The following is a 15,378-nucleotide window of genomic DNA, read 5'->3' as shown; positions in this document are numbered from 1 at the left end:
TGGACCGAAAAGTGTCAGAAGGCCTTTTACAAGCTTAAAGCAACACTCATGTCTGACCCTGTACTAAGGGCCCCAGACTTTGACAAACCGTTCCTAGTAACCACAGATGCATCCGAGCGTGGTGTGGGAGCAGTTTTAATGCAGAAAGGACCTGATCAAGAATTCCACCCTGTAGTGTTTCTCAGCAAAAAACTGTCTGAGAGGGAAAGCAACTGGTCAGTCACTGAAAAAGAATGTTACGCCATTGTCTACGCTCTGGAAAAGCTACGCCCATATGTTTGGGGACGGCGTTTCCACCTGCAAACCGACCATGCTGCACTGAAGTGGCTTCACACCGTCAAGGAAACTAACAAAAAACTTCTTCGGTGGAGTTTAGCTCTCCAAGATTTTGATTTCGACATCCAACACATCTCAGGAGCTTCTAACAAAGTGGCTGATGCACTCTCCCATGAAAGTTTCCCAGAATCAACTGGTTAAAATCGTCCTTGAGATGTGGAAAATATTGTTAGTCTTTATGTACTTGGTAGTATATTTAGAGATGCATGTGTCTTATTAACTCTGTTTTTCCTAGAGCTCCAGAAAGAAATCCCAGCCAGTGTTTCACCCTAGCTGAGATTTGGGGGGCGTGTCATAAATATAAAGGGAAGGGTAAACCCCTTTGAAATCCCTCCTGGCTAGGGGAAAGCTCCTCTCACCTGTAAAGGGTTAAGAAGCTAAAGGTAACCTCGCTGGCACCTGACCAAAGTGACCAATGGGGAGACAAGATACTTTCAAAAGCTGGGAGGAGGTAGAGAAACAAAGGGTCTGTGTCTGTCTGTAGTCGTCTTTGCCAGGGACAGAACAGGAATGGAGCCTTAGAACTTTTAGTAAGTAATCTAGCTAGGTATGTGTTAGATTATGATTTCTTTAAATGGCTGAGAAAAGAATTGTGCTGAATAGAATAACTATTTCTGTCTGTGTATCTTTTTTGTAACTTAAGGTTTTGCCTAGAGGGGTTCTCTATATTTTTGAATCTAGTTACCCTGTAAGATATCTACCATCCTGATTTTACAGGGGGGATTTCTTTATTTCTATTTACTTCTATTTTTTATTAAAAGTCTTCTTGTAAAACACTGAATGCTTTTTCATTGTTCTCAGATCCAAGGGTTTGGGTCTGTGGTCACCTATGCAAATTGGTGAGGCTTTTTATTCAACATTTCCCAGGAAAGGGGGGGTGCAAGTGTTGGGAGGATTGTTCATTGTTCTTAAGATCCAAGGGTCTGGGTCTGTAGTCACCTAGGCAAATTGGTGAGGCTTTTTACCAAACCTTGTCCAGGAAGTGGGGTGCAGGGTTTTGGGAAGTATTTTGGGGGGAAAGACGCGTCCAAACAGCTCTTCCCCAGTAACCAGTATTAGTTTGGTGGTGGTAGCGGCCAGTCCAAGGACAACAGGGGGAATATTTTGTACCTTGGGGAAGTTTTGACCTAAGCTGGTAAAGATAAGCTTAGGAGGTTTTTTCATGCAGGTCCCCACATCTGTACCCTAGAGTTCAGAGTGGGGGAGGAACCTTGACAAACGCATATCTAACTAGATTGCTTACTAACTCTTTACAGGAGTTCTGACCTGCATTCCTGCTCTGTTCCCAGCAAAAGCATCACACACACTGACAGAACCTTTGTTCCCCCACCCCCCAGCTTTGAAAGTAACTTGTCTCCTCATTGGTCATTTTGGTCAGGTGCCAGCAAGGTTATCCTAGCTTCTTAACCCTTTACAGGTGAAAGAGTTTTGCCTGTGGCCAGGAGGGATTTTATAGTTCTATATACAGAAAGGTGGTTACCCTTCCCTTCATATTTATGACAACATGTATAGCAAGAAGTTAGGCAAGGGGTTTGGGGATGGTGCTGGGACAGGTTCTGGTTAGAAGTGAGAAGACCAGAGTATCTTTGGGGATAGCACAGTTTACCTTATTCTACCTAAGCATGGGCCTAAATTAGGTATATGAGTAGTTCCATTGACTTCAAACCCATTGACTTCAATGGGATTACTCACATGCTTCATGTTAGATACATGGTTAAGTGACTTCGCGACTTGATCAGTCAATAAGTACCTACATGGGGAATGAATATTTAATAATGGGCTCTTCGGTCTTGCAGAGAAAGATCTAACACAGTCCAATGGCTGGAGGTTGAAGCTAGATAAATTCAGAAGGGAAATAAAAGCAAATTTTTAACAGTGAGGGTAATTAACCATTAGAATAGCTGTCCAAGGGTTGTGGTGGATTCTCCATCACTAGCAATTTTAAAATCAAGATTGGATGTTTTTCTAAAAGATATGTGCGAGTGCAAACAGAAATAAAGGGAAATCCTATGGCCTGTGTTATTACAGGAGCTCAGATGAGACCACAGTGGCCCCTTCTGGGTTTATAATCTATTAATCAGGACCTAATTCCTTATTTAGTCTTAGAATAAAGTTACTCTTTCTGTGATTCTTTGTCAAGTGACAGGCACACACGTGTTTCATGGAGACCAGCATTATGGACACTTCCTTGATGCCGCATGGGCCTGTGTTAGAGGGGTATAGTAGGAATAATTTCAAATGTTGATGGGGGAGAGGATGAAATTTACCCAAATCCCCCCTCGTTTTGTTGTTGTTTGTTTTTCTTGACAAGCTCTAAAATGTAATCCCTAATCCTGCAGTTGGATCCTGTGTGATTCAGATTGCAGGATTGGGCAAAGACATATATGGTTAGCCCTATTGACTTCAAAAGGGAAGCATATCAATCCAAATGGAGAAAAGGTAAGCATTTGTAAGTCTTCATGTGTGACTCTTTGCAGGGTGGGGATCTCAGCCTGTAAACTCTTTGGAGTAACAACTGTGCCATCTGCAAAGTGTAACAAACTTTTACTATAAGATATTAATTCCTAATAATATTTTGTGTGTATCATTTTAAAATCCTAAAATCACTTAAGGATTTTAGGATTAGAGATTGGAACCAAACTGCAAAGATCAAATCAAAATCTGGAACTGATGTTTATCCCAGGTTTGGGTTAAGATTAGGTCCATTATAGAGAAAGACCAATGCTGCAGTTTGTGTCCAGCTCTAAAGTCTCTCAGCTTTCGCAGGAACAGGTCTCCTGGCCCATCCTTATCTGTACGAAGACAGATTAAGGCAACCTGTAGCTCTAGGCTCACCTTTACATAGGGGCCCGTTTGTGGCTTCACCCTCACAGCACTGATCCTACATCGTGATCCCTCCCCAGTTGGAGTGGCAGTAGCTGATGGGCCCCTTCCTTCCCATAGATACAGGGGCAGCAATTTGAGCCTTTCCCTCCTTCTGCAGCTGCAGTAGAAGCAACACTTCTTTTGAGAACAGCAGGGGCAACATAGACTTCGTAAGAGGCAGGGGAACTCACACCAAGGTTACTGGGGTAAATACTGTGAATCATTGTGGATAAGCTAGCCCATTGCACTTTTCTCACATAATTCCCTCTTTGAGAGGTGGTAGTGGAGGAGTTCCCCAGAATAGAAGGTCTAGAAGTTAACATCCCATTGTACAGGGTAATTCACACCTCTCAGAGCTATTGTTTCAGCCTCTCTGCAGACTCAGGCCCTGCAGCTGTACTCAGGATCTGAAACCCAGTTTGTCATTTTGTAGGATATCCACTTTCTATAATACTTAATGTCGATGGTTTCAACCTCAGTTCTCTACTATACACAGTATTGCCAACTCTTGCAAATTTATCACTAGTTTTCAGATATTTGGTATTTTTCTTCTGACCCCAGCTCCTGGAGCAATTTCCTTTTGCAATAACCTCAGCTTTAATTTTTAGAAAAATAAAAGTTTCTAGCCCTCATGATTGTGGAGAAAAGCTTGAAAATATGACCCAAAACCCAGAAAGCAAATAAATAATAATAATAATTAATAATAAAAATATTTATTATTTTTGAAAACCTCATGATTCTTAAGCCAATCTTATGATTTTGGGGGCCTGACTCTCCTGAGTTTTGAATGTGTGGGGTTGGCAATACTGCATCTGTAAAAGGGGTGGAGTGGAAGGCAGGAGGAAGGAAAAAGAAAAGAAACCACTGCTGTAAAGATTAATCTTTTCTTCTAATTAATTACAGCAGTTATGTTTTGGAATTCCTGTAGAGAACAAGTGCTTCTTGCTGACAGCTGGCTTGCAATTAATAAAAGGAAAAGGCTTTTCAGCTGGCAGTAACTTTACATGCTCATGATATATGAAAACAAGGTTAAATCACTCAATTTTTTCTTAACCGCATATGAAAGAAACATTTAAAATGAAATGGCTTAACTTAAGAAATGAAAAAGTAGTGACGGGCAAAAGTTCCTATTCCCACTATTTCATTAGTGTCCCAAACAACCAGTGGAGCCCCTGAACAATCGAGATACAAAAGGAGCACTTAAAGACGATAAAGTCATTGCAGAGAAACTAAATAAATTCTTTGCTTCAGTCTTCACAGCTGAGGATGTTAGGGAGATTCCCAAACCTGAGTCACCTTTTGTAGGTGACAAATCTGAGGAATTGTCACAGATTGAAGTGTCACTAGAGGTTTTGGAATTAATTGAGAAACTTAACAGTAACGAGTCACCGGGACCAGGTGGCATTCACCCGAGAGTTCTGAAAGAACTCAAATGTGAAATTGCGAACTATTAACTATGGTTTGTAACCTGTCCTTTAAATCAGCTTCTGTACTCAATGACTGGAAGATAGGTAATGTAATGCCAATATTTGAAAAGGGCTCTAGAGGTGATCCTGGCAATTACAGACCGGTAAGTCTGTCAGTACCGGGCAAATTAGTTAAAACAATAGTAAAGTTCTCTGAAGATGTCCATGCAGTGTGCAGCAGCAGTCAAAAAAGCAAACGGGATGTTAGGAATCATTAAAAAAGGGATAGCGAATAAGATGGAGAATATTTTATTGCCCTTATATAAATCCATGGTACACCCACATCTTGAATACTGCGTACAGATGTGGTCCCCTCATCTCAAAAAAGATATACTGACATTAGAAAAGGTTCAGAAAAGGGGAACTAAAAGGATAAGGGGTTTGGAACGGGTCCCATCTGAGGAGAGATTAAAGAGGCTAGGACTTTTCAACTTGGAAAGAGGAGAATAAGGGGGGATATGATAGAGGTATATAAAATCACGAGTGGTGTAGAGAAAGTTAATAAGGCAAAGTTATTTACTTGTTCCCATATAAGAACTAGGGACCACCAAATGAAGTTAATGGGCAGCAGGTTTAAAAGAAATGAAAGTTCTTCACACAGCTCACAGTCAACCTGTGGAACTCCTTGCCTGAGGAGGTTGTGAAGGCTAGGACTACAACAGGGTTTAAAAGAGAACTGGATAAATTCATGGAGGTTAAGTCCATTAATGGCTATTAGCCAGGAGGGCAAGGAATGGTGTCCCTAGCCTCTGTTGTCAGAGGGTGGAGATGGATGGCAGGAGAGAGTTTACTTCCTCTGGGGTACCTGGCACTGGCCACTGTCGGTAGACAGGATATTGGGCTGGATGGACCTTTGGTCTGACCCAATGTGGCCATTCCTATGTTCTAACACTAATGAAAGCTTTGGAGATACAAAGATAAGGCCTGATCCTGAGAGGTACTAAGCACCCAGTGAATGCTTAGACAGGACTTTATGAGTGTGCTTGGTCAGTTCTGTATATCACAGAAATCGGCCCTCCGCTGCAGATTCTTCTAATTTCCCAGGATCAGGTCTGTAGTGCCCTGCTTCTGCATAATAAAGACATTTCCATTAACTCTACTGTCCTTTTTTTTTTTTGCCTCCGTGGTATTCTTTGCAGCTTTTTCTAAAATCCTTCTTCACCTGGTATCTGCCTTTCATCCCTGCCCCTACTCAAAAAACAAATGAAACAAACAAACAAAAAAATCCTCCAACAACCAGCAACCTGTGTGGTGAAAAGGACAATTCAGAAATAGTTTCCCAGGGAAACAGCAGAGTTTCAGGTTTTGGGGACTTGAAAGCTGGACTAGTCATAGCATTGGAAAATATAATGTAGGGAACAATCTTGCATTGGCAGATGGATTTGCCTAATAATCATGCAGCATTAACTTCGGGCTTTGGATCAGGTCCTAAAAAGATTGCAAGAATTTTGCAAACTAACCCTCTTGTGGAAGGAAATTTTTATTTTTCATCCCACTGGAAGCAGGCACAGAAATGCCACAGGAATGAGTGGGGTATAAATACCTAAACAGATAGAGGAAAGTGAAATTACTGATACCCTGGATTTTCCTTTAGCGTCTCTTCTTTTATTGTCTTGTAGAATGCAGCACCTTTCCAAGTTACTGTCCGAGATGACAACTGCATTGTAGTGTCGTTGGAGGAGTCTGATGTAGTGAGCTCGTCCTCTGTGTACATTGTGAAGATAACTGGTGAATCCAAGAACTACTTTTTCCAGTTTGAAGAATTCAACAGCACTTTACCTTCCCCTGTGGTTTTTAATGCCAGTTACCATGGCCTTTATTACATAGTGACTCTGATGGTGGTGAATTCCAATATGGTTTCCAAACCAGTGAGATCGATCACTGTGTTAACCAGTAAGTAGCAACTTACTCAGTTTTTCTCTCTTTCTTCTTTGTGTGTGTGTCACTCCAAAAATAATTCTGTGCAGAGGTTGAACTACATTTAAAAGGTCCTGACTGGGTTGTAGGGAGGACTAGGAGCAAAGGCTCTGAAGTTTTGGGTGGAAGGAAGAGCAGCTGTAGAGCCTCCCTGGGTAGCCCAGCCCATAAAAAGGCTGGAAAGGGGCACCCCAGGCTCATCTGTGGTACTCATTCCCTGAGCAGGTGGGCCAGGGAAGCTCCTTTCTAGGATGGGCAGAAGAGATGAGCCATTTCCAGGACCTGAGCTGTGTATAAGCCAACCCTGAAAACCTGCCTAAATATATTGATGGAAATTTCTCATCTTTTACATGCATATATCCATACTATGATCCAAACCGTGGTCTGAGACCTAAAAAGCACTCGCTGGCAGTCCAGTGAGAGCTGCCTGGCCATGTGGTGCTGGGGGCTCTTCTGCTCTAGCTGTCACATGGATGTTGTTTGATCATGAATAGGAGGTGAGGTGCTCTGTGCAGTTGTCACTGGGAAGCAGGTGGTCACTGTGACAATCTCCCACCCAATTGAGGCATCTCAAAGATTTTGTAGCATGGACCACCTTTTAGTAACCCCTCTTTTAACAGGTTTGTGTGTGTTGATGATGATATGATTCATCCACCAGAAACAGAGCGGGGAGGTCTGATTACATTTAGTCCATCCTCACATCATGAGAGGTACCAAGGCTTCTGATTCAATGTCGGATGCTGAGCCCTGCCATAATTCTAACATGGTGTGACGGGGCATGCATGTCTCACACTGGGACTGTGGGGGTTAACACCTCACTGTGGGGTGAGGGCGCCATTCCCCCATGGCCCAACTGGGCATGCTGAAAGGGCAACGCCAGTATAAGAGGGAGCAGCCTGGCTCAGTCGGGGCAGACTGCTGTAGGGGAAGGAGGTGTGCTGCTGACCCCTGCTGGAGGGCTGTGGGCACTTCAAGATGCAGAGGCCAGCCAGCTGACAGCAATCCTCAACCCCCAGGCACGGGACACGGCTGAGGGAGAAGGAACCGAGGGAACTGGGAAGCCAACAGATGTGGAGAAACTGGTAGGAAGTAACCCAGGGAGTCTTTGCGAGGAGTTGGTTGGACAACCGGAGACTAGCTCGGCATATTTCAGCCGGATCCCCGCCGAGCTGGTGGCAGGCAATTCTGCCACCAACAGGGCCCTGGGTTGGGACCTGGTGGAGAGGGAGGGCCTGTGTCCTCCTAACCCCCAACCAGAAGCAAATACTCACCAGCAACTACACACCACACCACAGAAACACTAACCGAGGAACCAATCCCCGTAGCAAACCTCGTTCCCTACTCTGTCCCCATATCTACTCTAGCGGCACCATCAGAGGACCCAACCACATCAGCCACACCATCAGGGGCTCATTCACCTGCATGTCTACTAATGTTATATATGCCATCATGTGCCAGCAATGCCCCTCTGCCATGTACATTGGCCAAACCGGACAGTCCCTACATAAAAGAATAAATGGACACAAATTGAACATCAGGAATGGTAACATACAAAAGCCAATAGGAGAACACTTCAATCTTCTTGGACATTCTATAACAGATTTAAAAGTGGCTATACTTGAACAAAAAAAAACTTCAGAAACAGACTTCAAAGAGAAACTGCAGAACTAAAATTCATTTGCAAATTTAACACCATTAATTTGGGCTTGAATAGGGACTGGGAGTGGCTGGCTCATTACAAATGCAGCTTTGCCTCTCCTGGAATTGACACCACCTCATCTATTGTTGGGAGTGGACTACATCCACCCTGATCGAATTGGCCCTGTCCACATTGGTTCCCCACTTGTGAGGTAACTCCTTTCTCTTCATGTGTCATTATATAATGCCTGCATCTGTAATTTTCAGTCCATGCATTTGAAGAAGTGGTTTTTTACCCATGAAAGCTTATGCCCAAATAAAACTGATAGTCTTTAAGGTGCCACCAGACTCCTTGTTGTTTATGTGAATACAGACTACCCCCTGATGGCTATACATGGCTACCCCCTGATACCTATACAGGCTGCCGCCCCCCTGAGGTGGCTGCCCATTCTAACAGCTATTGACTCCGGCAGCTAGGCTGTTCAGCCTCGAGCCGGGGGCAGCTATTGACTCCGGCCGCTAGGTCATACAGCCTCAAGCTGGGGGGCAGCTATTGACTCCGGCCGCTAGGCCGTACAGCCCCGCCTGGCGGTGCGCAGGTGCAACTGTGGGCCCGAACTGTGGCACATGGCTTACAAACATTGAAACCAATTTGTATCTCTTTAAATGGTTTCTTAATCTGAAAGTCCTGTTCTTTTTAAAAACTCCAATGGGGGAAAAATAGTTAGCCATTTGTGATTAATCAGGTCTTTGATTGTACATCTGGGCACAAGTCTCATTCACAGCCAGGTTTCTGTGACAAGTTGTTGCCATATAACGTCAGAGAGCCCTTTTCACTGTTTAAACTGGGCTGATTAAGACCTGGCTGAAGCAAATCAGGAGAAACTCTGAGACTGGAGGGAGTTTTTTGATAGAGTACCTTTTGGGGTCAAATGACAAATTGAAATCAATGTATAATTTTGTTTGGTTTCTGGCTCTGGAATAGGGTTGCCAACCCTCCAGGATTGGCCTGGAGTCTCCTGGAATCGGTCTCCCGGTGACTATTGAAAGCAATCAAGGAGATTTTAAGAAAATGACATTACATTGTGTTGGGGGGGGGGAGAGGGGAAATCTCCCGGAATAGCTTCCCTCTGAGTTGGCAGCCCTACTCTGGAACTTTATAAAACTGTGTAAGTGCGGCACTGCCACTGTCAACAAACAGCATATACAATAATCACAATCTTCCAAAAGTCCTTTCGATGAACATCATTTGAATTGCAAGGTCAAGCATTTGAAAGTTAGGAAATGCCACGTAATGAGACAGGGACCTGTCGAAAAAATAGTTTATGCTCATGTAATTAAAGATGCACAAGGCGGCTGAGTTAAGGTTCCAGAAGTATTGTGGCATTTCCTAACTTTTGAGTGCTTCCTTGCAACCTTAATAGTGTCCTTTGAATGTAATTTTTAAAATGCCATTTCCTAGATTTTGCTTTTAAAGGAAAATGGTAAAAACAAATTTGGTTATGAACATCTGTAACACCACCTCAGCGAGCATCTTCTTCAGGGTTTGAAACCTAAGCCTTCAGCACCACTGCTACCACCTGAGAGACAGGACTGGCTACATTAGCTGCCTGCCAGCAGGAGAAGGCTGTTATTTCCTAATGGAGGATGAATCACTGGGTCCAAATGCATGGGGCAGTTGAAGGTGGTAGGAGCCCAGCCCAGCTCTTCCCACTTATTCCCAAAAGTTGGGAGTTGGGAGAGCTCCTGATCCATATAGTGCCCCCAGAGGGAGTGATGGGCTGCTGGGGCCACACCCTGGGTATAGGCTCTGGTTGTATAGAGCTTGGGCTAGCTTTCTTTCTCTCCCCCTACTTGGGAGTGCTCCAGTCCCAAGTGATATCCCCAGATGGAGTTGGAGCATTGATCAATAAGGGATACCAGCTCAGCACCCTGCAGCTGGTCTGGCAGTTCCATGGAGGTCCCCAGGTACTGCTGTGCAAATAACAGATGTTTCAGTTCACTGGCAACTGAAAAATTGAGGTGGGGGGGATGGTTTGGGGTTGATCCCAAAATAAAGTTTTAAAACATGTTCAGTGAGCAGTGGGGGGAAATGATTTCATGTTGGGGAAAAAAACATTTCATTTCCATTTCAAGTGTTTTATTAACATTAAAAAATAAATTAAATGATGGGAAGTTCAAAACAAAAAGTTGTTTTCATTCAAAGTATCCAAAGGATTTGACTTTTTTGGATTATTTTGTGGGGGAAGGGGAAGCAGATGGACTGAAACAATTAAGCAAAAATGACATGAATTTGCAAACTGTTTCAGTATTGCCAAATCTGCCTTTTTTTTTTTTTTTTTTTTTTGCTTGGGAAACAAATTCAGAAGAATTCCCACCCCCCAGTACTATTCCCAGTACAGTCTCTGCTGCTGCTTTGCCAGAGACATAAGTCTGAATTTACAATATTTAGTAAAAGCTAAACAGAGTTTCCTGGGATGAAGTAAATACATATCTGTAGCCTAAGGACATTCCCCTGCTGAAAGTCAAAGGTTTGCTCTAAACAATGCAGGTATAAGAACTTATCAAAGAAAAGGTTGCAAGAATCCTTCCTAATGGAAAGCATGGGCAACCTAAGTATATGGGTTGCTACTAGTCCCCCCTATAATATCATAGCCTTCTCAAGAAGCTCACTAATTGAGGAGAGGGATGTTTCAATGAAAGGGTATTTGATCAGGAAAAGTCTGACATTGTGGTAACCAGTTAGGTAATTAGGATAGATTCATATATTTCCCTGTGCCATAGGTTCTCTGTCTGTTAAATATAATTGACTTAGTGTGACCACGTGAAAAATAGACTTATGTAATCTGTGACAGGCTACGGCATGGATCCTGGAGCAAATTCATCCTGATACAACGCCATTGACTTCTGTCAGGTTACACCAGCTACAAACTGGCCACATGTGTTGGGCTGCCATGGGATAAATCAAGCTATATAGCCAATGATGCCTGACTCTTTGAGATAAATGATGTTGACTGCAATTGGTCCCCAGGCTGTCCTTAAACGTTTCACAACAGTTCTTCTGGGCTTACTGATATTTGCAGAAGTGTCTGTGAAGTGGCACCACATACCACTATTGTCTTTCATCTCGATCCTGTGCTAGGGCAACTGAGACCAGAGCAGTGTATGGGGAAAGAGGCTTTTCCCCTCAGGGACCCACAGAAAAGCTCTCTCTATTGAGAACTCTCTGCTTTCCAATACAATATTCCTACAAGCTGATTTCCCTTCCCTATTCTAGTTCCTTGTATGATGTTCTTCTCTCAGCAGGTGGACAAAAAAGAAAATCTCTCTTCACAGGGTGAAATCTCACCCCACTGAAGTCTGACAGAATTTTTGCTGCATTCATCAAAGGAAGAAAGAGATCAGAATTTTTTTTCCTGCCACATAGGGCTGTCATCTTTAACTTGGACCTTCTCTGTGAGATCAAATGGGGTTTATTTTCAAAGAGAAAGTAGTTTCAATATCCAACAGTCCCTCTTGCTGCAGTGAGAATGTTGGGATGGATGTCAGAAAGTTTGAGGTTAATAAAAAAGGAAGAGTTTGCCAGTTTCACTTATTGGGAGTATGTTCGTGTGTCCCTAGTTAGAATGGTTTCAGGACTTTCTCACTACTAGTCAAAACTCCACAGAACATAGAGCTTCTGCTGTCTTTAGCATCATGTATGCCTGGATTATTTGGATTCTACAGTCCACATATTTGGAGACTGTAGCAGGGTCCAGTGATTGCTATACCTGAACTCGCAGTCTTAGATTTAGTGAATTGACCAGATCGAATCTGTTGCCAATTTATTTTGGATTGTGGTTTCATCAGAGTGAGCAGAACTGGCTATGATCTGCCCTTAGATGGGAGACCTGCAAGACAGAATGTGGTATTGGTGATAAGAAGGTGGCACTCTTCCTGCTGATTCAGTACTGAACCAGTGTTCAATATGGTTTGTTGGACACTTTACTGCTGAAGAAGAGGTAAAATTGAGGTCCTGACCACTTGTCATGAAAAAAAATCCCGTGACAGTTTTTACAAGAGTAGGTGTGTTAACCCTGGTGTCTTGGCCAAATTCCGGCATAAATAATTGCGTTCTGTATATCTAGCTTTACTCTTCCCCTGGAGCCTGCACTCGATATGGTTAAAAAAATAATAGTGATGTGTGATGCTGTGGTGCTGTTTAAAGACTACTCCCTTCTGCTCTTAAAGTGGCTTCTGTTCTAACTAGATTAAGCTTGGGCGGGGGATGCTTACCTGAGGTGTCATCACATCTCTGATTGCTGTGTTGACATGTGCTAAGTCCCAGTTAGTTACATAGTAGTTTTGGAAGCAATAAAGAAAGTAACTCTAAAACCAGTGACTAAAACCCCTCACCCATGTCCCACCCTTTCCAGTCAGGAGACTTGATTTTATTAAGTCTAATGATATTCGCAAAGGTTTATTCTGAGACGCCTTGCTAGGCTGAGTTACATCAGTGCTGCCTAGCTTTTTGACTCCATATTTATTTGCTTTTTTGTTGTTTTGGTTGTGGGGTTAATCCCATTGAGAGAACAAGCTTTACACATTTAAAGGAGTAGAGAAGGCAGCATGCTGCAAAATTACCATGTGCCTCTCTGTACAAAACAAAACAAAACCCTTGTATTTCAACTGGGAAATTAAATCAGGACACATGGTACCATTAAGAACAGTTCTGCTTGATATTTGTTTTGCCCTGTAACTAGAAGCTTAAGGTTGTAAAATATCTTAGCTTTTCAAAAGCCACTGATTCCTCATGGGAAAACTTTGAAAAAATAGTTTTGTATGAAGAGAATTCTGCCCATAGATCTTTTTCTTTTTTCCCTCCTCCCTACTGGCCTGCAGCTGTACCTTTGGGGACTGTAATTTCATCAGCTCGTAGAAAGTAATCAGTATTGGAACGGGTTAATACTTGAATGTCAAAGTAGATGCTACAGGAAATGGCACTATTGATTCACTAGATGCCATTCTTCCCTCCAAAGCATCATAGAATCTGTGCCGTAGGAGGAGGTTGGGTACTATGTCTCAGATGAAATGTAAAACTTTTTGAAAGAGTTTGGGTTGTGTTAAACATGGAGGCCCCGATTTTGATATGATCTTTCATCTCTAACGTGTACTAAGCTCTCTGTACAAATTTGAGGCACCCCAAATCACTAGTCACACTAGAACATTCCAGTTGGTATCTCTACTTTAATTCTCCGTACAGTGGCAATGGTGTTCTTCACTACCTATCCTAAACCTTAGTGTGATGTTGCTGCATGCATTAAATAGCTGCTGCATTTCACCCCAAAGGTGGCTGCATTTTAGTGATGGAACAAAATGGAGCTGTTATCCTGATTGGGGCATATAGGCAATAACATGATACAATTAAATAATAATTTGATCCTGCAGAAACTTATACCTGTTGATAATTTATTTATGCCAGTAGCCTCAGTGACTTCAAATGGGACTATTTGTGTGCAAAATTACACCACATGTGAGAACGTGTCTGCAGTATGGTGGCCTTGCTTTGTAAAAATGCTCTTGGATTCTTCTCTATGGAAGGCAGTATATAAATGTCAGTCATTGTTAATCTACTTTTGGGTGCAATGGGTAAGGGAGTTAATCCCTGGCTCATTTCTAGCAACCATGTGTAATACTTCATCCACCTTAGCATGGCAACCCATAATGAATTCACAACGTAGGGCATGCAGATTTACGAATATTAAAAAGAAATTTATTTGGGAAATTTGGTTGGAGGGTGGAGGTAATTTTCAATGTACATGGTATTTTTCTTGGATTGAAATCGCCATATAAAACTTTAATGCGACTGACACTGATTGGAGGCTTTATGGAGGATTTAGCATCTGAAATTGGTCTAGGTTTGCAAACTTCCATTATTCTCACATACCATTTGCATAATACAGGTAACAGATTAAATACAAAAGGGCAAGGGAGTCCAGGCAAAATGATGAAGTTAAAATTTCAATAGACAAGAAGAGAAATTGGATGCAATGGGAGCAGCAGATTCTGAGACCTACAGAAGAAACACAACTGTGCATCCAAAACACAGGCAGGCTAAAGTTCAGGTATGGGTGGAGGTCCTGATCCTGCAAACTGCTCTGCATGGGCATAATATACTATGAACATCTAAAAATGAAAGGACACTGTGGTTGAATAAATTTATTAAATCTTATTTAAAAGAGACACTGAAATCATCTATGCCCAAGTGTAGGTTTTAGCACTTCAAAAACATTATTTTTGTGCCACACAGGAGGGCTTACAAATAAAATCTTAAAATTTATAGAAAAATATTCTATTATTTTTAAAAACATGAAATGCAAATGGAATGCATAGGGTGAGAGAGACTGTTTTAAAATATTCCTTTGAAGTGTTGGAAACCCAAGCACTTTGGCATCTTTCTAATAGGACTGTTTTAGGTATTTGTTAAGGGTCATTGAAGTAAATGGAAAGATTGAGTGCTAGATTGGGCCCTAAATGCTGAGAGAGCAGGGAAGTGAAACTGACCAGTCACTAATTTCATTCTTCATGTGGTGTGATAAATTAAATGCATATGATGAAAAGGAAAATAGGTATACATATTCATTAAGCTTTAATAACCAAGGGAGCTGCTAGTAACCCAAGTTATGAGAAATTAAACACAGAACATTATTTTTATCTATAGAGTGTCCCTGTAATTTCAAAGAGTGTGAAATTGGCTGAGATTAGGAGACTTGGTGGCAGAGGGAATAGGATGATGGGAGATTCTCTAAATTCCATGTTCTCACATTACTGTGCTAGCATCTTTCACAAGCCAAAGAGAGAGGAAGGTAAATGGAATATAACAGCAGCAATCCACAGCATCTTCCACTTAATTCAATCATAGGCTAATTAAATAAAAAACATCAGGAACCAAAATAATTTGAATTAAAAATGAATACAACTTCCACCCTTTATTTGATTTGTCCTAGGAAGAAATAACTGGATAATTCAATCACTGACTTAGAAAGTTGCCGTAATTATTACAATAATAAGGAAGGCCAAAATCTGAATGAGATAATAGAAGAAAGAGCCCAAGGCAGACCCATGATAGTGAAAGATGGCTTGTAGCTAAGAGTTGTACTATTCAGACATTGTTATT

The 15,378-nt window shown here is 42.1% G+C and overlaps 1 protein-coding gene across 9 annotated transcripts in view; it reads left to right on the top strand.

Moving 5' to 3' along the window:
* PTPRO (protein tyrosine phosphatase receptor type O) overlaps positions 1-15,378 on the top strand; it is a 220,574-nt gene that overhangs the window by 122,200 nt on the left and 82,996 nt on the right. For 8 of the 9 annotated variants that reach the window (XM_073319271.2, XM_073319239.2, XM_073319260.2 and 5 more), the window contains exon 2: positions 6,287-6,560. In XM_073319271.2, the coding sequence (XP_073175372.1) occupies positions 6,287-6,560 (274 nt within the window). Of the gene's footprint in view, positions 1-6,286; positions 6,561-7,600; positions 7,667-15,378 lie in introns of those variants that run through there. The other variant, XM_073319292.2, reaches the window with a different exon arrangement.

Source organism: Lepidochelys kempii, chromosome 1, assembly GCF_965140285.1.
Source record: "Lepidochelys kempii isolate rLepKem1 chromosome 1, rLepKem1.hap1, whole genome shotgun sequence".
NCBI lineage: Eukaryota > Metazoa > Chordata > Testudines > Cheloniidae > Lepidochelys > Lepidochelys kempii.
Note: the sequence above shows the minus strand (reverse complement) of the source record. Positions and strands in the feature narration are given on the sequence as shown.